Source organism: Leptosomus discolor, chromosome 5, assembly GCF_034619465.1.
Source record: "Leptosomus discolor isolate bLepDis1 chromosome 5, bLepDis1.hap2, whole genome shotgun sequence".
NCBI classification, from domain to species: domain Eukaryota; kingdom Metazoa; phylum Chordata; class Aves; order Leptosomiformes; family Leptosomidae; genus Leptosomus; species Leptosomus discolor.
The window spans coordinates 18,887,461-18,910,758 of record NC_141395.1 but is presented as its reverse complement, the minus strand read 5'-3'; the positions used below and the strand labels follow the sequence as shown (position 1 = coordinate 18,910,758).

Genomic DNA, 23,298 nt, shown 5'->3' with positions numbered 1-23,298 from the left:
GACTGGAGAACAACAGTTGGAGAACCTACCCTAAGGCAAGAGATACAAGTACGGCAGCGGCAGATCTTTCTATTTGTACTGGTTGACTCGTGTCCATTGAGAACTGGACTTGGAGAGGCCTCTAGAAATTCAGTTTTGCTTGCTATAACATTTCAGAATTGGAAACCGTGAAATAGAATAGTGCAGGACACTCAAAATGGCATCTTCGCTACAGGCTTCAGTTTGCAGGCTTAGACTAAGAGATCAAGGTTTAATGTTCCCTTAGCTAAATGAAAGTGATAAAGCAATTGTCTTCATCAGTGAACAGTCATTTCTGTTGAACGTTTGGAGTTCAGGACATGATTTTTATTCCAAACAACCTCCTGTTCCTTAAGTTGTGCACCAAGTGTGGCAGTGTCTTGCTTCACTAGATGTGGCATCTTATATTTTCCTGAGCCCTCACTTTCGCTGTACATGTGAAGCTCTGTGTTAAGTAAATTAATAAATAAATAAAAAATCAAGCCCCAAGTTAATCCAGAAATTTTCCAGATTCATGTAACTTAATACTTTTTATCATTGTTGCACACACACACACAAAAAGTGTGGTAATTTTCATATCGATGCCGGTTACTGAAGGTGCTGTTTCAAAATGCTGTTCAGTGAAATCGGGAAGGTTAGGCAAAGTCAGGCAGGGTAAGCAGGTACTTGAGTCTTAGTCACCTGAACAAAGATAGGCAAACACCAGTGACAATATTTTGAAACTATGAAATGATCCAAGTAGCAGTTCAGGCTAAATCAGATAGTTAATGTATGCTGTAATTTATGGCTTGAATTTAGAGTAGATGTGTGAGAACTATCTCTGTTGTTAAAAGTCACGGTACTTTTCCCATCAGGAATTTTAGCCGAGTGAAGGAACTCATAATTAAATGCTAGCCTGTTATATAACTTCATAGACATGCTTTTATAACACAAAGTCAGAGACTTAAATGGTTTGCTACCATAATAATCACACTGTTTTGGGACAGTTGTTATCCAAGTTATCTTCTGCTTGTTGGAATTTCCTTGGACTTTTGTAGTCTGAAGGCAGCAAGGACCAGTATCTCTCAGGTGCCAGGTCAAAGGAGTTTCTCAGGGTTGTTCCGTTTTGTTTTGGTTGGGTGGGTTTTTTTTTGTGTGTGGTTTTTTCCTGTTGACAGCGAAGAGCTGCTTCTCCTCCTTGGCAGGCAAAATCCTGCTCTGACTCATTTCCAGTCCTTAAGCATAGAGTGGTTTATAAGAAAGACAGGAATGGTTCATATAATGATGAGTATATTCTCTAGTTGTTTTTCAATACTTGTGCTTATTCCTATTTGGGTTTTATATTGAGAAGAAAACAAAGACAGGCAGTTTTCCTTGGTTTAAGGCACTCCACTGTTCTGTCACAGAGCTTTTCCTTGTTCCTTTCCCACTGCTGTGGTTGGGCTGTGGATGGCTGGAGATGAGGTGAGGGAGCTCCTCATAGCTGGCTCCAGAATGGGGTGGAATGATCGTACAACACATGGGATGATTATTCTGTTACTGGCCTATTTGGCTTAGATGTTTGTTGAAGATGACAGGAAGAAAACAGCTGTGGAGAAAGAAGGATCGCTAATTACCTTTGGGAGTGAAGACTGAGGAGGAAATGGCAAACCAGTGTGACAATGGTATTTCTTGTGAACAGGAATATTATCGCAAGAAATAATGGTCTGTTACTTAGACATATTCCTCCTCTACTTGTTTCCAGTGTTTTAATTTAAGATGCAATGATTAAAAAGAAAAATTAATGAATGTTTTTTACGTATGTTACGTTATTGCAAACTGTTGTGAAGTCCCTATGACAAAATCTTAAGAACAGCTTTTGATACATATTTGTAGCTGAGACTACAATTTGTGAAGCAAAACTTTTCAAAATTGATTTCAGGTTTTATAAAAAATTCAGCTAATGCTCACGAAAGCAGTTTCTAAACAGACAACCCCAAACTTTGGCCAGGTCTCCACTGCTGAACAACTTGCCAGCAAGCACTACATCAGCCAGGGGTGTGGAAAAAAGTCATACATCCTTGCTGACATCAATACGTTGGCAAAACCTCAGGCGTGGATGCAGCTGTGCCGGCAGAAGAGAACTTTTATCAGCTTAGCTTATGTCGTTTGGGGAGGTGACGCAACTACGCCAGCAGAAAAACTCTTCTTTTGGCATGTGCTGTCAGCGTAGGAGGCTCTGCCAGCGCAGCTACAGCAGCGAGGCTCTGCACCACTGCCGAGCCTTTTGCAGCAACTGCAACTGGAAAAGAAAAGCCCCTTTGAACAAAAGAGGGACCTCTATAATTTGGTTTTTACAAGTAGTCGTCAATGAGGAACAGAGCGGAAAGAGTGATTCAGATTTTAAAATTAAGTCTTAATGTGAAAAATGTGTTTAAGTCGTATGGCTTTAAGATGTCACTGGCCCTTTAATGGTTATCTGTGTGTCTTTGGGTTGCAGGGTTTGAGAGCTGCAGTACACCCAGCATCTGTATTTTGTAAAGCCTTTAAGGCTGGTAAAGGTATGAGTTTCTGTGGAAGCAGTGAAAAACCTTTTGTCTGTAAACTTAGGAAGACAACTGTAATCAAATTTACATTCCCATCATATTTGTATGTGACCACTAGCACTAGAGCATCTTCATGTTTAAATTTCTCAGAATGGAGTGTTTATGTTTTACAGGAAGGCAGAGTTAGGATTCCTGCTCTCTCTATACACGCATACACACATTTTCCTCTCCTGCCTTTGGCCAGCTGGTGACAAGATTTTACAAAACTCCAGTTCTTCATAATGTAGAAAACCAAAGATTTTAAGGGAAAAATGTTGAATGAAGTGAAAGCAAAACCAAACCAAAGATACTGAAAAGCAAAATAGAGGCTCCTAATATCCAATAGTAATTACCAGTTAAGACTAAGACTGATACGTAGGTGTATGTAGACTTTTATGGCAGCTGTATGTGCATGCATGAGGGAAGTGCGCACTTCAAAACCTTGAACAGAGTAGTTGTGCGCTTGATCGCTATATGCATGTTGAGAACTCTGCTGAAGGCTTTTTGAAGAGAATAGCAGCACTGTGCCAGGCTAAGTTTGTTCAGTTTGTTATGAAAATGTTTTGAAACTAGTTGCTCTGTCATTCTGCATTGCTTGTAACCCTAAAAATAATTGCCTGGCATTACTGGAAGCAGAACTGTCTGACAGCCCAACTTGTGCTGCTATAGTTAAAATCCATCAATGTTTCCATTACAAACTTGGAGGCAGGGTTTCATCTTTTTCCCATTTTAAATCATGCCTGGAAGAAATTTTGCATCAGGGCTTCAACTACAAGCATAAATCTTTTGGAAGAGATTTGATGTTTCTAAAAATCTTTATTTAAAAACGAACAAATCTCCAACCCTAAGGCAATGAAATATTGATATTCAGTATTGAAATGTTAAATGATCAGGAATATATTTCATTCTTTTTGGTAATTTTCAGTTCAATTAAAGTAGGCAACAACAAAGTTTCTACATATCAATGTTGATTTTTCTAGTAAGTGTTGCAGTTTGCTGTTCCAGTCTATTATTGCTGCATAATAAACTTTGCAATATGCTGAATTGGAAGATTTCAAAACCTTGCTAGGGAAACATAAAAAAAGAAACACATAATTATCATAAACTATCTCATATAAGACATGCCTTTGTACTTTCTCCCACTTGCAATTTCATTCCAATTTCCTGAGGTTATCTCCAAAATAGTTTCACTTTTCTTGTGTATTAAGGCTGCAGTTTTATGGATGCTTTAAACCGAGGTAAACTGTAACCCCTCCTCTCTGCCTACACATTCCTGTTCCCTGCCTTGTGACAGCCAAAGCTTTTGCGTAGCACAAAACCACATGCGGTGAACCAGATCAGGGAAGATAATTTTTTTGGTTCAGGCTGTGGCTGCACAACTGTTTGTACTAGTCCAGAGAAGAAGGTGGCACCAGGGCAGGAACAAGTGAATCTACACTGACGTCTCACTTTTTATATTCCACTTTATTTTTTTCTGTTCCCTTACTGTTCCTTTCCTCTGCAGTTTGCAGGGTGGTTCTTTGCTATGAGCTTCTCGAGCCATGGAGGCTTGGGTTTTTGCAGGAAAGGGGCCACATGCAGCCAGGTCTTTTTGTCAGTAAACCTTATAGTCAAGACTTCTACTGGCAACTTTACTTCTCTAGAATATTTGTTAAAGTATTCCTGTCTCACAACACCACGGACCTGCTCATAATAGTGTCCTGCTATAGTGTTGTTAATGCAAATGATTAAGACTGCTTTACTGCAGATTTTCTCTAGGGTGTTTTTATGTTCCATTAGGGTCTGATTTTAAGAACAATAGCATTAGATACCTTGAGGACTAGGTAGAAGTGCTTATGTGCTTATCTCCTTTTGAAACTTGATTTTTTTGCCATTATACAGAATATTTTTCTTGACACTCTTGAAATAATCCAGAGATACTCAGATCAGTGGCAGTATGAAAGTTCTGCCAAAGCACACAATTAACTTGAAGTCTGGTCCTTAAGCTATCTGTGCTCCCTCTCTATCTTTAAAGAAACAATAGCAGTATTGTGTGAAGTACTGAAAACCAGAAGAGATACAAAAGAGGCTTCTAATTATTTTTATATTTCTGGATAGATTAAGGAAATAATATAGTCATCGTGTCTGCCACAATAATTCATTTAATGCATCTGAAATAGTCGTAGTGATGTAGACTTAGCTTATACCTGCTGGAACGTAGAGGAGCGATGTCTCTTTATTTCATTTTCACATCAGATGCCACAATGAAGAGTAATAAAAACCTGTGAGTAATATTCAGCAGAGGTTATATATAATCTGAGCCTGGGTCGTGCATGGAGTATGCTTCAGATGGTGATTGAGTATATTAGAATGTGCCCGTGAAGCCTGTCCCAAAGGTGGTGTGAAAGCAGGTGTATTTAAAATACAGGAGTAATTATGTACAGATTTAACACAGTGCTCCAGATGGTAAACAGGCTACTGTAGACTGAGCTGATATGCATGCTGCGATTGCTATCTATAGTTTACTCTAACACACTTTTTCCTTTGCAGCAGTCCATTGTACCAGCCCACCCAATGGCTCCTCCTAGTCCCAGCACCACCAGCAGTAATAACAACAGTAGTAGCAGCAGCAACTCAGGATGGGATCAATTAAGTAAAACAAACCTTTACATCAGAGCACTGCCTCCAAACACCACTGATCAGGACCTGGTAAAATTGTGCCAACCGTAAGTACTGTGCTTAAATATAAATTCTACTGCCATACCTTAAAAGCTTATCGTAGGTATACAAAACGAGTGTTTGGATTATGAAAGGGAGAATAACAAGATTCGTAAATAAAAATCCTCATGCTGTAGTACAATGGCAAATTTCAACTTCCCTGGCAATTGGAAAGTAAAGAATGTCTTTGACACTTTGGAAAAGCAAAGAAAGTTGAAATATAGTAGTGAACAGAAGTAACCCATTGCTTTAGTAAAAACTATGATTGCTTATACTGCTGCCTGATGCTGTTGAAATCACAGATAAATGAAAAATAACACTTAAATGTGAAACTCGGTATTAAGAACCTGCAACAGTCTCCTCTGTTTGCTACTAAGATAATCTATTGATACAAATTTCTCAAATAATTGTTTTACATCGCTGTAAATTACACTGTGCATTTGAATACTAAATTAGTTTCAGACTAACTTGTGTTGGCTGTACATTACTGCACGGTTATATTTATGATTAGAAATAGTCGATCTGCCTAAGAATCCTCTCTAGTGGCTGGAGTTCCAAGTAGGCTTGGCTTAGCAGAAGGTTTTCAGGTAGTGTTGTTTAACATGAGTTTTTTGTGCTTGTGTGAGGTTTTTGGTTTTGTTTTTTAATTTTTACAGTAGCACATGCCTTTTAGTTACTTTCAAATGTGCGTCAGCTGTCAAGAGACTGTGCAATTATGTTGTTTGTACACTGTTTAAAATCACCTTTCTGAAGTGTTTTACTGAATTTTTAAAATGCTTAGTACTTCCAAAATTCATAGTGCATTTTCTAGATTATTTTTAAATCAAAAGTGCTTAGCTAAATTTTCAATACTACCTACAAGAAAACAGCCGAATCTCTCTTGAATGAATGGAGAATCATTAAAATTTCTATACAATGCTACTGTCTGAGATTCTCAAAGTAATTTTATGTTCAATTTAGCAGATAAGTAACTAGGAATATAGAAAAATACATTCCCAAGATCACAACACAAGTTAGCAAAATAGCTAGGAAAACCTCTGTGTCTTGGATCCTATCTTATATGAGGCACCTTCAGTTTTGAATATTGCAAAAAATCTGATACCTACTTTATAGAGAGCGGTTTTTCTATTTCCTTTTTTGAGCAAAACTTGGACTTTCAGCATAGTAGTCACATTTCAGTCATCTTAGTATTACAATAAAAACAACTTGGTCTCAGGTCTGTAAAGAAAAAAGTTTTCTGTTTGCTCATTTTCCCAACAGCAAATACAATCCATGTGTTTTACAGAAAAGAGAACAGATTATCAATCTGTGAAAAGATTCGTTGATGAATTAAACATTTTTACAGCTTCCTGTGCAACAATGACCTCTCGTCACTTGAATTTTAGTTGCAGATGCATGTTTTACAGAAGTGGATTTTTACTTCCCATTTTTGTCCTTTGAACTGATGAAGAAACCTTGGCCTGTGCACTTATATTGTGTTAGGACGGAGTTGTGAGGTTATTTTGTGCTGGAGCTGCCCAGTAACTACTCTTCGTGCAGTGGTTACTATACCTCCTTAATCTCTTCCTGAAGACATTTTGGTTTGCACAATCTTAGATGTCATCGACACATGAACATCCTAGAAAAAAAACGGTCAATACTTTGCTGTAACTGGTCCCTTTCCTCTTGGATAGTCAAAAATTCCAATTTTGTTGTTGCTGTTCAATATGTAACTGTAGTCGGAACAGCATGAATTTTGCAAATAAAGAAAAGGCAAGAACTGCAGCTATGAAGTTATTAAATCAATTCTGGCATGAATTTACAGACTTGGAAGGTCGTGGATTTCTTCCTGTGAGATATTTCTCTCCTAAACCTCTTACTTGAGAGGAAAGGAAGCTCCATCTCAAAATTCTCCATTTCTGCTGAGGAACCAAGTCAGATGTCCAGAAATTTTAGACTTGGACCATTTTTCAAAAATCTGGGTAATGGATTAAGAGCCTTAAGCTTCTGTGCCAGCATAGACCCTGAGCGACTAACTTGATGCTGCAGTAAGGTAGAAATGACCACAATCTCTCCTTGTTCACAGAAGCTCAGTAGTCCACTTTTATAGACTATGGAATGTTTCGGATGCGAAGTGTTTCCTTCCTACCAGTCTCCTTAAATGTCTAGGACATAGAGGGCAAGATATTCTTGAAAGTGAACCTGTCATGTTTGTTGTTTAACCTGAGACAATACAAAACAAGTAGAGAGTAAAATCTTGGACACATAGTGAATGAAGAAACTACTGTTTGCTCCAGATCTCTGAAGTACTTTCATCAGCTCTTTCCAAATGCCTAATATTTTACTGGGAGGCTTTAGAGTAATTTTAGCTCCTTTTCCCCAGGTAAGAGTGGATCTTGCCGTCTAAGAGTCTCCACTGGAGTGCTTGATGTTAAGAATGGATAGAAAGGCTGCTTTGCATATTGTAGGAATGATCTTGCTAGCTGGCAGTAAGCAGTTTTCAGTGGATGTACAGAAAAAGGTCACTGTCTTTTGTTTTATATTTTTTGGCTGTTGTCAGATAAGACAGAAGAACACCTGTGGGTTGAGGAAATGATGTCTGAAAAACATCATTGTCACTACAAATGCCAGAAATATCCCATCTGCACAGATTTTTCCTCTGATCATCATAGACTTGTATCATATACACTGTGCTGGAAAGTAATTTTCAGTGTTGGTTATTGTTGAGAAATACTGCTTTCAGTATAATCCCTCAGAATACAAGGCAGAAGAATCTACAGAGTTCTTGTGCAGGGCTCTGGTTATACAGTGAGTTTTATGTGCTTTAGTCAATATGTTTGCTTGCTCATGACAGATAGCAGTGCTAATTTTGGCCATGTTTTTATTTTGATTAATTATTTTTGTTGAATCGCTAGAGAAACCTCTTATCAAATTATAGAAGTGTTGGGCTTGCTTTCCTGTTGTAGCACACAGCTGTGCAGTATTTATGAACACAGTTAGCAAATGTTCACTAGTTTTGTGGAAAAGTATTTTCCTGGCAAGAGCGCAATTTGCCAATATACGTCTCTACAAATCTGCTCTCCGCCTTCCTCTGCTTGGTTCTTTCTAGTTTTCTGTTAGATTGAGCTTCCTCCTCTTTTCTAAGATGAAAAGAACATATTACAATTTTGTTGTGAAGGCTTACCTGGGAGTACAGCTGTTTTCAGGCAGTATTATTGGGTTTTGTGTGGGAAATGAAGCTGCCACGTTTCTGAATAGTTCAGTGGAACTTGAGCCTGCTACTCCAGTTCTGCATTGGGAAAACAAATTTCTTCATATCAGTTGTGCCAGAGGCAGAAGTGTGGGGAAGAATAAGGTAGGTATTATGTTTATTGCAAGGATGTCGTAACAGCCAAGCCAGACCCATAGCCCGGAGTGTTGGGGGGACACCATGTGTGTCAGTCCTGGCCATAAGAGCTTTCCATCAGGTATGTAAGGATAGGCAAAGCCATCGATGCAATATCCCACAGATACTGTCTTTTCTGTGGGAGGCTAGACAGGAGCAGTCAGCTAAATCGGAGGACAAGAGCAGACGAAAGGAGAAGTTAAGTAAGGAGCTGATGAGCACGGTTTGGGGAAGCCTGCAGGAAGCTGCCTGACTCCACTGTGCAGTTTCTTTTCCCAAATTATGTAGTGCCATTGCATGAGATCTGCTGTACTGAGCAAACCTCTGCCATGAAGAGCTGGTTCTACAGGGTTGCTGGAGCAGTGGTAGCTACAGCCAAGCCTAATTGTGCTCCCTTCCCCTAATGTGGCTATCAATACTTGCTTGACGTGCCTCCTTCAGCTGTGGTTTTGGGTTTATGAATACATTATTTAGGCTTTAATTGTACTTTCTTATTCAGTGACTGTTAAACAGTAATTTTTTGTAGCTTATTTAATATCTGGATCTGAAGATGCAAGATTAAATCCATTCCAGTTATTCAGTGAAATTGTTGAGACTGCTTATGTGATTAGGGACTTACGCGATTTGGTCTTAGGAGATTCAGCCAGGAGTTTGTAACTTGCTTTGACACGTTTTCTAGGTGCTTGCCAGACTCTCACTAAGCACAGTGCTTCACTGCGGATGACTTTTATGCCCAGGCCCCATGGTTCCAAAGCCCTGTGCTTTCTACTGTCTTAAATCACTTGCTAGCCTGTAGCATGGCATCTCCTTAATGCTGAATTTCTTCAGAGACCTCCCTTTGTGCCATTTACATCATTAAATGAGGATGATGCAGCATACCCTTCATCCTGCTGGCAATCCCCAGTCCCAGGGTGCGATTTCAAGCTTTGAGGCTTAACCCAGGTCTCCCCCTTTCAGTTCAGCATAAATCATCACGCCAGCCCACCCTTTGGTGTCCTCCCTTCTGGTCTGCTCGGACTGTACCACTTGTATCAAGCTGTTTGTAGTCTGTATGATATTTTTGAAATCAGTTTTTGCTCTGGACAGTTTCACTTAGGCCTTCCCTCTTAAATTATCACTGTATGGTTATAATGGGGTTTTTTAATGGGATTACAATTAGGAAAGCAGCTGGTTTAAGGTAACAAAGTTAGTGATCTAATTACCACAACAGACTGTTGTTCTGTGCCAGGATGGTCGGAACACAAAACCAGAACCTTGCAGCAGCTGCCTTTGCTTATGTGTGTTGGGAAATCGTGTATCTTGTTGAGAGAGTACTTTAAGGATTCCTTCCTAAATATCCAGCATCATGAACACAGGGGTAACTAAAACGAATGGCAGGCTAATGGTTGTTTTGAAACATTTGAGCCAGACATGCTATACAGCTTTGTTTCCGCAGCATGGGAACTTTTATTTTTTTTACAGTTGCATACTCTGTTTCCCTATTTTGTGGCAAGAGCATCCAAAAGTTGTTTCAATTCCCTGCTCTTAATAAAACACATTTTCATTGTCATGTGACACCAATTAGCATATTAATGTTTCCATGTTCTTTGCTTGACATGTAGTTGTGACCTCTCCCTGTGCTGCCATTTCCCATCTCCTTCAAACACACTCAGGACTGAGAAGAGGTGAACTGGAACTCAAACATTTACTGTAGCGGGGAACTGCCATTGCTGCGGTCCGTGAGAGCAAGAAATCTCCTAATCTTACTCAGCATATCATTAGAAAAAGGACATGTCTGGACTTTAGGAAGTAGTCTGACTGTCTTTTGCATTTAACTCTTTGGGAGAATGGTCTGGGCAGGCCACTGCTGCTTAGTCCAATCTAAGAAAATGTCTGTGGCACATGAATACCACCCCTTTAGATAGGTGCTGTGGGTAAGGGAAGATGGAAGATTTCAAAGCTGACTTCTCCAACTTTCTCTTCATTCCTTTCTCCTTTATTCTCTATTTTTCTTGTATTTTTCTTTCATGGTTTGTCAGCTGCAGTGAAATATTGCATTCATAATTATATGGAATATGATTTCATGTCATATAATTAAGCGTGATACATCAGTGTCTCAGAAACTGTTCCCTTTGAGATCAGTGTTAACGCTGATTATATCGGAGCAGGAGCCTATGTATTGTTTTTACTTTTTTAGGGTAGAAAGAAGTCCTTTAAAAATTAGTTCTTTTAGAGGTTTTATATATGCATTTTTTAAAAAAATAATACTATTGCATACATCTTTGACTAAATGACAGCAGTTTTACAGAATATCATTTGGTCTTTAGCAATTGAGCAGTATGGGATTTGTAATGTTCAACTGTGTGTTGTATGGTACCAGCATCATCTTTTTCTTCTTCAGGGACTGTGGCATGGTTTGATTTTTCTATAAAGTGCAGTAGACTTCCCTTAACTGTACTTTTTCATCCAGTTTTGCTCTTCAGAGCAAACATAACACCAAGAATTTTGAAAGGTATGTTCCCTAGGTCTGAGAGCTGACAGTGCCGGTACTGCGTTGCCTGTGCAGGCACACAGTGGTGTGGAACACAGTGCAGTGCTGCAGAGAAACACCCGCAGTAACCTCGGGACCAGGATTTAGATAATCTCACTTGTGTTCTGCACAGCTGATGCACCCAGTTTCTCAGCTAGACAAACTGCCAGAGGAGGAGTTGCATGCCAGTATGGTATGTAAACCGGCTCTGCTAGCTTCTGTCTTAACTGATGATCTTTTAAGAGGTTGCAGTCAAAGTAAGTATCCCATTTCTACATCTGAGAAGAAATGGTATTCAGTTTTGTATGTCCCTTTTGCTAGATGCACTGAATAGATGTCCGGCCTACAGGCCGGACATGGAGACTGAAATGCTCCTTTTCGTTAGGGCTTGACTTCCAGAGTCAGTGGCAAGGCATTTGCGTGGTATGCCATGGGAATTGCAGTTGGCCTGGAGATGTGATGTTTGGTTTAAATAGTCATTTCCTTTATTTTTTAGCAACTGCGTTTGGCAGTCATGTTATGAAGTGTCTAGCCTGGCTTGATGTGAAGGAAGACCTTTTATCTTCACTTCAATATTTGCTCTTTAATTAGACAGAAATAAAATTCAGACAGCTTTACATTCATGAACAAATGAAATCCACCCTGAAATCCTCTCTGAGGAGTTCCATGGCATTTATTTATTTATTTATTTATTTTTACAATAATGCCTTCTTGTAGAATGTCATTAGGGAGCCATATATCTTTTTTGGGAAATTGTAATTGAGAAAAAAGTGAAAAAAAAAGAAAAGAAGTTATTTTCTAGAGTCCTATCCTCTGGATGCAGACTGTCTCTTGAGATGCCTTGAATTTAAAACAAAAATAGTTTTAATTTTGTCCTTCCATTTTTTGATGAAGTGAAGATTGAAATTTTTCAAACTCAGTATTTTATTTAGCCTAACAGTAATCAGCAGTTCCCTTCAGCATACCCTCTCAAAAAACAAGCAATCTGAATACAAATGCGTCGAGGAACTCTGTGTCTGCTTTGTGGCTGCAGATGCAGGCACCCAGCAATTGCGCAAGCTCCATCTCCCCCAGGAGATGAGAGTTTTGTTGCAGTGTGGGGCCGGAGGAGAGGTGATCCCATGGAATTTCCTTTAGGAAGTGGGGGCGAGGGAGGAGAGGAGAGTGGAAGGAATGTTTCAGCCACAGCTGCTTGTAAAAGAAGCACTAGGAAAACAGATTGGTAAAAGTCACCGCCATTGAAGATCTCTTGGAAAACAAGAAGCTGATTTGGTAGCATGGGGCCTGTAAAATATGTGAGCATCTGCAAGTCTGCAGGTATTTGTTGTACGGAGGTGCAACCCTTGTTCTGTATCGCAAAGCAGCAGGAAAGAAATGTCCTGTGGCAGCTGTTGGAATGTCTTTTGTTCAGGGTCCCGGTCCCGAGCTTCCCCAATGGCAGGGACCTGACTCAGGTCCGAGGGTGATAGCAACACAGTTATTCATTGGAATAACCAGTAATTCAAGAACGTTTTGAAGGGGATTGTTTAATTTCAGTGTACTACTGAAAATGTTAACAACTACTAATCAGGCTTTTTAGTGGGTTCCCTAATGTCAAAACCTGTCCCTTCTGTTAGAGACTGCTTAGGCAGGCATCTCAGAAACCAGTTCAGAATTGAATCAGCTGAGAGCCCAAGTTGATTTCTGCCCCACTGTGCTTAAATTAAGCTTGCCCTTTTTCTCAGGATAACTTTCAGCGTAGAAGGCAGGATCAGTATTTGCAAGCAGATTCTTATATCTAATGTCGAATATATTGTGTGGTTTCACATAACTCATAGAAGTCTTGTGAAGTCTTGACTGTGTTTGCTAAAGGTTAGTTCTGCTTAGCTCCGATTTCTGTATTGTTAACTCCTTGAAATGAAAAAATGAGCCATCTGATGTTGACACATAAGACCAGTCTTTTTTTTGGTAACCTTTCAACATTTTGTTCCCCCATATTGTTGCCAAGCTGCATTTAGGGTTGAGAAACTTATGTCCCCAAATTGTATGCAGTGCAGATAATAAATATGCATATTTTAGCTGCAGAGTGAAAGCAGTAGGAAATATTTGTAAACAAGTTAATTCAGATCTTACTACCTCCAATGAAACTTGTAATTGAGGAAATAGGGAGAAAAATGAGTGTTTATCCTTAAAAAACTCTACAAAATGTTAAGCCTTGATCCTCAATTGTTTTCCTACAGCTTCTAAAATTCTACCCTGTTTTGACATTCAAAAATTGTCAGCTGCCTCAGTTCAGTTTGAGCAGTGCCTTGCTCAAGAGTCAGACCAACCCTGTAGAAAATTAAATTATTAAAGGGCTGCTGAGAGAAGAATTAACTTCATCGTTTAAATATCTCATCTTTGCAGATAGATGTGCAGTACCTGGGAAAAAAGTCAAATTTTAATTTGAATGTTGATAATGTTATGATACATGGACAGAGAGCAAAAAACACCAATGAAAGCACAAAAACAGAAGACTTTGATTCGGGGTATGTTTTGGCACTGTTACTAGTACAAATATTACACTTGAATAACCTGTGTGAGTTGAGTTAATCGTTAACAGAATCAGTTTTGGTGGAACAAATTTGTTCTGATTTGTACTCCTATCCTGCCCCTTCCATTTCCATTTCTTTTTTTACTTTAATCTCTTCTTTTCTGAAAAGAGGACAAACTTGTAATCTGTTGCTTTGTTGCCACAAGAGAAGTCTACCAAGATAAAAATTGTGTGTAACTTCAGTTAATTTTTTGGATACTAATAATTACATTGAATTAATTGATCGTTTTGGCTTTCTCAATGGAAATATGTTAGCCTAAAATATGTGTTCTTTTTAAATGTTTGTTTATTCTGTGCAGCTGTGTTATTTTATGTACTACCTTTAAAAGACAGAGTATGGGTCAGTATTTTTTGTAGGAGAACATTGTGGACTTAGGCCTTACAAGTTATTAATATTTCCAATCCTAGTGCTGCTTTTTGGTTTAGATATAGTCACTAACAAGCTTTCAGGAGTCTATCAAAATACCCGGTGCGTTATTCTGATGCATTAATGAGGACTCTAATGTCTGAGTGAATACAGTAGTGAAATAAGCATTATGTTATTAGAAGATCTAAAACCAGGAGGGGAAAAAAAAATGTTTCATACAGGGTCATACAAATACTGGAGAAATCTCAGATCTTTTATTTGCAAGCCCTAAATGTCAGAAATAAAATTATCTAAACACCTGAAAAAGAGCCAAGCCATTTATTTGTGGTTTCAAGGACTCTGCTGAAAGGATAACTGAAGACCTTTTGGAGCCTGGAGACTAGCAGAGTTTTACAGTTTAGTACGTAGTTTTACTTAGCATGTGTGTAAAATTGCCAAGGAACTGGTGTGTTAAAAAACCTGGTGTACAACAGAAATGCTTATCTATGCCTCTAAGTCAGTGGCAAGCTCGACTCTTGTTTGTTTGCAGTGTGCAAAGGCCTGAGCCTAGAAAGCACAGAGCACCAGCAAGGAGCCCGCAGCTGCTGTGGCCAGTATTGTGGTTTAAACGCTTAGCGCTCCATAGCGTGGACTTAGGATTTGTTTGATATTGAAGGCTGAGCTTTTCAGCTATGTAATTGCACAGTGCCATATAAACTTCACCGTCTTTGGTTCTTTCTTTTGGTGGTGTGTGGTTTTGGTTTTTTTTTTTTCCTCTTCCTTCTTTTCAGCCTGTAGCTGTGCAGTACCCCAAGGCAGAAATCTGCCCCATGTTAAGTCTGAGTGCCTTGGCTGAGTTCTGGAGAAGCTGTTTGGCAGAGAGGAGAGACTCTTTCCCTTCAAGGCCCGAGGGTATCAGCATGGTGGGGTATCCAGTGGAGCTGACATAGCAGTGTATTTCCTTCCCCACATTGCTGTTTGTAGTACCCTGATCTGAAAAGGAGTGTTTGTAAATCATCTGCCTTTTTTTTTTTTTTTTTTTTTTTTTTTTTTCTCCACCAGAGATCCTGTATTCAGCCCCCTACGCTTCCCACACTTGAAGCTACTTGTTTTTATTGTGTGGCAGGCTTTGTCTTAACTTTTTTGTTAAGGATTTTTTATTTGTTGCCAAAAGTCTATTTGCTATATTTTGAAGATCTCAAATACTGAGAGGGAAAGTGTTGCTCCGCATTCCTTTTTCTTAGCAGCAGCTTACAGGGCTTCCATATTGCAGTACAGAGGTACAGTACTAGGAGTGAAAGACTGTTAGCCAGGATGGCTGCTGAAAAAAGTCCACCACCATGGCAAGGCCTCAGCATGAATGTACTTTTTATTATGTAAATTAGGATCAATTCTTTTAGAACATCTTCCAGATATTCAGAGCTATGACATTATAAAAACATAGAATAATCTGTCCCAGTCTTCTCTTCTTCCCAAGTGAATTGCATGCTACTTTGTTCCATGAGAAATTTTGAAGTGTTTTCCACCCATTTTATTAATTGCTTATTCAGTTAAATATTTGTTAATTCTCTTTGAAGTCTAGGACACTCACTCTGAATTGTGCATTTCGCAAATGTCATTAAATGTTTTGAAAAGAGTGGCCCTCCCAGGAAGAGGGGACAGCCCTGACTCTCACTAATCAACTGTTTCCCATGTAACACTTGAACAGAGATTGAGGTGGTAGTCTAAGGAGCACAGGCTCACTCTTTTGGACAACTGAACTGTGTAGAATTGGTAAGGTGCAAAAAGTAGATAGGTTTCAGTAGATCACAGAAAGGCCCAAGTTGTTAAGATGTTCTTGGGTAGATAGGGTAAGAAAAGTTTTTGAGTCTGATTCCTTTTTGAAAAACGGGAAAGACTTAATTTTTTTCCTCTTAAGTTTCCATTTAAACAATAAATAGCACTTTTTGAAGTAGTGACCTGAAGCAGATCATGTGTTGGTCTAAATCAGTATGGAACATGGGACTTCTGCTTCGTTCATGATGCCTCTCTTGATCTTTTTTATCAAATATGTTGCCTTTTTAACTGTTATGTAAAATTCATTGATCAAGTGATACCATCTGTATTCTCAAGATAGAGCCCTCGACCTGAACTTACTTGGGTCCAAACCCCTCACTTAATCAGAGGAGATTAAGGATTTGGGCTCTTCCATGGTTGTAGCTGCAAGGCCGAGCGGTAGCAAGACTTTACTTTCAAAGGTAACTGATTACTGACCAAGCATCGTGGTGATGTTTATATGGTGGATATAGGTTTTGTGAACATTGATAGTTTCTTTATCTCATAGGATAAAAAAAAAAAAAAGATAATTTAATTAGAAACAGAGCAGAATACATCTAAATATATAGCTGTAAAGCCAGATGCTCAGTTCTTTAGAATTGGCTTGCTGTGTACTTCACAATATACTAATAAAAAGCCTTCTGAAAAAAGGAATCCACCGCTGTTTATATCACCACAACAAAACCAGTTAAATTTTTGCCATGAAAAAGGGGAAATTAGTTTCTGTTTCTCTGGATGAAAATTTATGAGTTTCTGTGATAGAAGACATTTTAGTGCCATTAGGATATTTTAGCTTTACTCTTCTTTTTGTGGTAGTTAGCGTGCCTTTTTTTTTTGTCCTTTCCGTAACTGAAGGGGAGGGAGGCAGCATGGAAGTGCAGAGGAAAGAGTGAATTTTCATAATTTTATGTTGCAAACAGGGAAGGAGTGTTTTCTTCTGCACGTCAGTGACCTTTCCAACTTCTGCTTTGTTCAGTGGGACAGAATTTGCAGAAATTGTAATTGTTCCTCAGGGATTTAGCTGGATTTGTATTTGGACCTGGGTTGCTGGTGCTCTGCCTCCTCCAGGATCTTACAGTTGTCTTCTGCTCATGCTTGTGCCAAAGATCTTTGACAACTCATGAGTTCACCATCTACAGTGGTGGAGGAAATGTGAGCCTATTTCTCTGAAGTTGCTTTGTTCTAGTGGTAGAGGTCACCATTTGGCTGTGACAGCTCTTCTTTATTTTTTTGGCAGGCAGTTCTCTGACATTCTTATTGCTGAGATCATCCCCACTAGGGCTTTCAGAAGAACATCTGACTGGGGCTTAAATTCTTCACGTTCTGCTGTTCTGACCGTATAGTGTGTTATAGGAAAGGTCTCAGTCCTTTACTGTTCTTAATGAATTTGCTTCTAGATACCTTTTGTTGACTCAAAGATCTGTGAATTTGTGGTTTCTTTCTTTCTCCGTGATTTAGTTTCGTGTTGAGGGTGTGGATTCTTTTAATCCCAAGGATAATTTAAGAGAAAAAAGTATCATTAAATTACTGCAGTCTGAGTCATACTTGGTCTGTGAGTTTAGTTCCCTGGCCTTCCCACACAGCATTTCCGATACGCAGTGAGCTGAGGGTGTGCAGGAAAGACTGCAGAGTGACCTAGATACCATTTAACTCTTTACTAATTAGTGGCTTTCTGACATTGGATATAGCCACTGCCTTTTTGGATTCTCAGTCCTTTTTTTGTACGATAGTTGTATCCATTAAATTTTCCTGCTTCTGAGTGGTTTTCATGAAAAATATTTTAAGATTTCTATTTGGATTAGTTTAAACATTGCGTTTAGATAAATTGGTTGGAAAAATTAGTAAATGAACTGTTTTAGAATCTGAAGCGTAGGCATCGAGACTCATCCTCAAGTAGAAGTTACGGCTTCTTTCATATGGTACTTTATGCCTTCTAAGAGAAAAGTTTGTTCTGCTGCCCTCTTGCACGCAAAGAAATAGTCATCTCAGGCTCTCGGTAATAAAAAAGGTCTGTGAAGCCCAGAAATGCTGTGACCATGTCATATATGCTCCCTTGTTGGCATATGTTGTGGAATCTGTTCAAGAAACGTTGTGATACAGAGCTAATTTCACTGACTTTGGGCTTACCTGTCAGCTTTGCTGTCATGCAGTGGTTGGCTGATTTTTCTTGGCTCTGTATGAGAATGTGTTTTTTGACCAGTCCCTTCTGTGGCTGCTGATGCTCTGGGTTTGTGAAACCCCTACAGCTGCTCCTTTTAAGAAACTTTGAATCTATGTCTTACTCTGTTTAATCTAGATGCTGTCCAGGCTTGCAGTTGATATAGCCAGCTGGGGGATCCCCCATTTTCTTTGAGCCCAGTTGACCCAGTCTTGAGTCACCCCTTTGCACACATGCTCATGGGTTGAGTTTTGCTTGCTAGACCAGGATTAACCTCCATTGTGTGTATTCTTCACTGTGGAGCCCAACCATCCATGTGGCTTCCTCAGCCAAAGTGCAGCCTGGGACACTGGATATATACTTCCATGGTGGCACTTGACATGGTCGTGATACAAAAATCGCTGGAAATGGGGGGTCTCTGGGATCATATTAGCTTCAGTCAGCTTGGGTAGTGTGCAGTTTGCTGTGACTGCAGGTCTGTCTGCAGCTCACGGCTCAGAGTAGGCTGAATGTGTTGTGGTTCCAGAAGACTTTGGCTGTACTTGGTTGGCTGCTAAAGTGATGGGATCACAACAGGTTAATGGTGTTTTTAAATAAAATGGTACATTTAAGCTACCAAACCCAAATTTCCATATAAGTATCTATTACATTCTCTTTGGAAAACTGCAGAAATCAAACTCTACCTCCTGCTTGCTTCAATCAATATTCAAAAGAGTGTGTATCTTAAGCAGTGTGAAACTGAGCAAGTGTCACTGAATATGACCCTGATGCATCAGCTACAAAGGCTGCACTTTAGATTTTGTGTTACAGCTTGTGATTGCTCATGTATCTAAAATTTGGCAACAGATGGATAGTATTTTTTTTAATGCATAACGCTCCTCTGTCCCTATCTCAGCACTTAATGCTACTGCAGAGGTCTTTTCAACAAAGCCATGCAGTTGTAATCAATAATATGTGAGCTGATGTTTCTGCTCAATAACATATAGCCACTTAAATGCCCTTCTGGAAGTATTTTGACCCCTAGAGAGAACTGCTTTAGTACAACCATTTTCCCTATTGAAATGGAGATATTTGCTATTCAGCACAGCTGGGACTTGAGACTATAGAAGCAAATTCAAATAGGGATAAAGTCTATGTGCTGTGCTATTAAGGGGGCAAGGCCTCTGGAAGGCTTAGCAGTGATTTTGAATAATTTGTCAATTTAGTGCTGTTCTAGTATGATTGACATTAAGTTACCAGAAATTAAAGGGCATCAGACTCTAGTATTAATTGTACAGTTTCATCATTACGAGATGTTAATTCTAGTATAGAATAGCTATTGAAAGCAGAATGTTACTATGAGTATTTCGTAAAAGAAACGTTAAAATGCAGTTCAGAGAGACTGGAAGTTACTTGAATGTATTGGGTTTTTTCATCTTCTGCCTTCCAGACCGAAGAGAGGCAGTCAGCCCTTGCCAAGATGGGGTGTTAAATTAGTGCAAGATGCAAGTAAGAACAAATAGGTATCTGTGTAGAAGGTATTTTAACCCAGTAGGCCAGGTCTTGGAGTCATCCTGTTTGCTTTGTGTTGTCCTCGTATTACGAAAACAGAAGGAAAACAAAAAATACACGGACATATTTTTAAAAGGTTATTGATGACAAGCGTTAATTCAGTGACCAAGCGTCTTCCATACAAGATAAATACAAGAAAAAGTATTATGTGTGTGTGTGTGTACATAGATATGCTGTATTTTTTAATATATATATATATATGTATGTAATTTACACAGTATGTGAGACAGTTTTTTGTAGTTCAGAGTTGACAAATGGTTCAGAGCTTAGGAAATGGGATGTGGCTGAAAGTGCCCTTGTACTTTGGCAATTTCCAGTCTCATGGTTTTAATGACTTTGCCAGCATATTCCTTGGGGCATCTTTTATTTAAACTGAGGGTGTAAGACTTGGTTACCAACCTTCACTAGAAGTGAAAATGATAGGCGAGAATAAATTAGAGAATAATCTTCTGCAGGTGTACAGGCTTGTAGCATTAAAAGGTATCTGTCTGTCTATCCAGATAGGAGGTAGTCTCACACTCGCTAGGACTGCAACCAGAATAACGCCTTTTGGTTTATACTGTTCTGACTAAAACAAGGGAATAAAGTATTGGAAAGTGTTGATAAATAATTTTATTTTCCCCTTGCCTTGTCCTTAATTCCCTCCCACAAGAAAAAAAGAAAAAAAGAAAAAAGGGACAATGCATCATATGCTGACAATGACAGAGTTTGGCTTCTTTGGATGGAGGAGGAATTGAAAAATAAAAGGTCTTCAGGTAGGGAGACTAATTTATGCTCTCAACCTGATCTGTGCTGTTTAGCACAGGGAAGAGAAAGGAGTTATGAATAACAAGAACTTCTCTCTTAGGTCTTTATAGTTTTATTCTTTCAAGCTGTTAGTGTGGGCTCTGCAAAATTGGTGAGGCTGAAATTTGCCAAGATTTATGGTTGGGTGTAGAAATACTGCCTTACTCTCAGATTAAAACAGCTAGCAGTGGTAAATCAATACATGCACGTCTGCAGACCTGCCGTGAGCTTGGCTTATAAATACATATTAGCATTCATCTGGTTTAATTTCTCATCTTCCCATATCATTGTCTTGATTAGTGAACATTTCTCAGTATGAAAAAAATAAGAAAAGAAATTGCTAGATTGTAGAAATAATATTCCAGACTTGTAATTTGAACCTGTTTGGAACGTCATTATTTTGCTTGCAAATGAATTATGATTTAAAAAAAAAAACCAAAACTGTATCTTTCATGGCTATGTAAAACTCTGTGCTCTCATCTTTTTTTATATTCTTTCTGGGAGCCACAGGAACTATGATAATTTATTTTCCAAGAATATTGCTTCAGTTTTTGCTTTCAGTTGTGTGTAAAATGCAGATATTTTTTTCAGTGCTTTACTCTTAACCCAGGCATAATTTGTATCCTTTCTGTAGCGTTAAGGTAAGAGAACAGGGCAAGATCATTTACTTTCTTAAAATAACATGGCTTTGTTCTTCCATCTTGTAGCTGTAGGAAGCTGTAACTCCTTCCCATAAACCTGAATAGCCTTGTCAGTAGATGCACAGGCAAATTCCTGCAGAAAATGTAGGTTGTCCTATGTTTTTTTGAGTAAGAATGATTGTAGTACTAAGAAGTGGGTTAGCTAAGAATTCCAAATATCTTTTAAATTATTTCTCTCTTTTTGTAAAATAAGGATTCTACAGAGTTTGCTCTGCTGAGCTGGATGCTGAATGATACATATTAGAAAGTGCAGCCTGCTTTGTGAGGCAGGAATTGAGAGGCAGATGTCTTGATTTATTTTTTTTTCTAATATAGTAGCATTTATTGTTAACTTCGTGTGTGAATGTCTTAGTATATGTTAGTTGATTTATGATAATTTATGATAATTCTGAGATTTATTGTTTGTGACTATCTGAATAACTGCACAAATAATTTTCATATGAATGATCCTCGGTTCCATGTCTTATGGTAAATCTTTCTATAATGCTTTCAGTGTAAGACTGCTTCATATCAATTACAATATACTATGTTAGAAGTACAATAGTAGCAAATCAGTTTCTAAACCATTCAATCTAATTTTGCACAACACTTCATATTCCATACAACTCTAAAATGTTTTTCTCAAAGAACAATGCCACATAATTTATAAGAAGAACGCAGAGTGGTCTTTCGCTAATGTTGCTCATCAAACTCAGTAGAGCGTTGGCAGGAAACAACACTTCTAATGTCAACCAGCATTTGTGTCCCTACAAACAGAAGTCTGAAAATGTAATGTAACTCTGTGTAGTTCACACCTTTTAAAATACTTAAAATTTGAGTTTTCGAATGGGTAAACAGAAAAATCTCCTAAAAATGTAGGCATTTACTTAGCTCTGCTGAACTGTTGATTTCATAAACTGTAAAGATGATGATAAACAAACAATTTCATTTTCTGAAAGAACAGACATTTTGGTTAATGCATTACTGGGATTTTTATTTTCTTTTTCTTCAGTTTAGGAGAAAGCAAGCTGTAGTTACTTAGACAATACTTGCACTTCGAAGTGTGGCAAAAAGTCAAATCTGTTTGGGTTTCTGAAAGGTTATTTATCCTGCTTAACCTATAAACTGTAAAGTAACAAGGCTACTGAACTGGTAGATAGCCTAGCAGATGGTTCAGAGATTATGCTAAATTGCCTCGGCTTGTCAGAAGTTAGATTGGGTTGCTGCAGGGGCAGTGGCTGCAAGAAACACTGAATGGAGTAGTTTTTTTCAGTTTGTTGCTTGAAATTCCATTTTTCTCCACAGCGTGTGACATCTTGTGTCTTTACAAGACAGATATGTAATCAATGAATTTAGGACCAGCATGTTAGTATCCTGGCTTTCATGAGAGTCATTAGGATGATGAGAATCTTTAGTGTCTATGAAATACGAAAGATGATACCCTGTGCAGGGCACGAGGTTGGCTCTGCCACTTTTGCTGCTGTTGTTCTCTCTTTTTTCAGTGTCTGGAGCTGTTACTTTGGTCCCTCCCTACCATCAAGTTGAGTGTTATTATCTTTCTAGCCTATGAAAGATTAAATGTGAGTTAAATACCATGTGTTCAGTAGTAAAAAATAATGGTGCAGCTGAGCAAGGATAGGCCAAGATTCAGGGCTTTGAAAAAAAGTGGGTGACTGTTAATCATAGTTCTGCTAAATATCTGTATTGACATCTTCAGTGGAGTGACTGAGGCAACAGATGCCGATAAACTTGTCAGAGCCTAGAGCAGAAGTTACAGGTTCATCCTTCAGAATTTGCCTTTTCTTTTTTTTCCTTTTAAGTTAACAAAAAGCCCCCAAACAAACCCTAATATAAAGATTCTATACCTAGGTATTTTAATCACTCATTATTTCGGTTCTACTGCTGTTGTGTTTTTCTCCAAGTAGCATCAGCTGAATTCTTCTGGATGCCTGCTAGGGAAGAATAAGAGAGCCTTCCCCTCCAATTCCAAAAGCTCTTTGTGGGGGAGCTTCATGGATTGTTTAAAAAAAATTTTTTCCCCATGGTTGTGTTATCATAGTACTGAAGAGTAATTGCTTTTTTTTTTTTTCCACATATTGCAATGTTCTTAACTTTATAAGGTACAACTAAATAAACATGCCATTAATTTTTTGTTGATTTAAGATTGATGTAGAAAACACCTCTGCTGGCAATCTTTGGAAATCTGTTCATTTACTACATGCTAGAAAGCCACATTAGGAATGCCGTTTTAGTGTCAGC

The 23,298-nt window shown here is 38.6% G+C and overlaps 1 protein-coding gene across 2 annotated transcripts in view; it reads left to right on the top strand.

The window, feature by feature from the left end:
- The window catches only part of RBMS1 (RNA binding motif single stranded interacting protein 1), a 95,746-nt gene that overhangs the window by 22,456 nt on the left and 49,992 nt on the right, over nt 1-23,298 (top strand). For both annotated transcript variants that reach the window (XM_086464971.1, XM_086464970.1), the window contains exon 2: nt 5,091-5,266. In XM_086464971.1, coding sequence (XP_086321097.1) covers nt 5,091-5,266 — 176 coding nt within the window. The remainder of the gene's footprint in view (nt 1-5,090; nt 5,267-23,298) is intronic.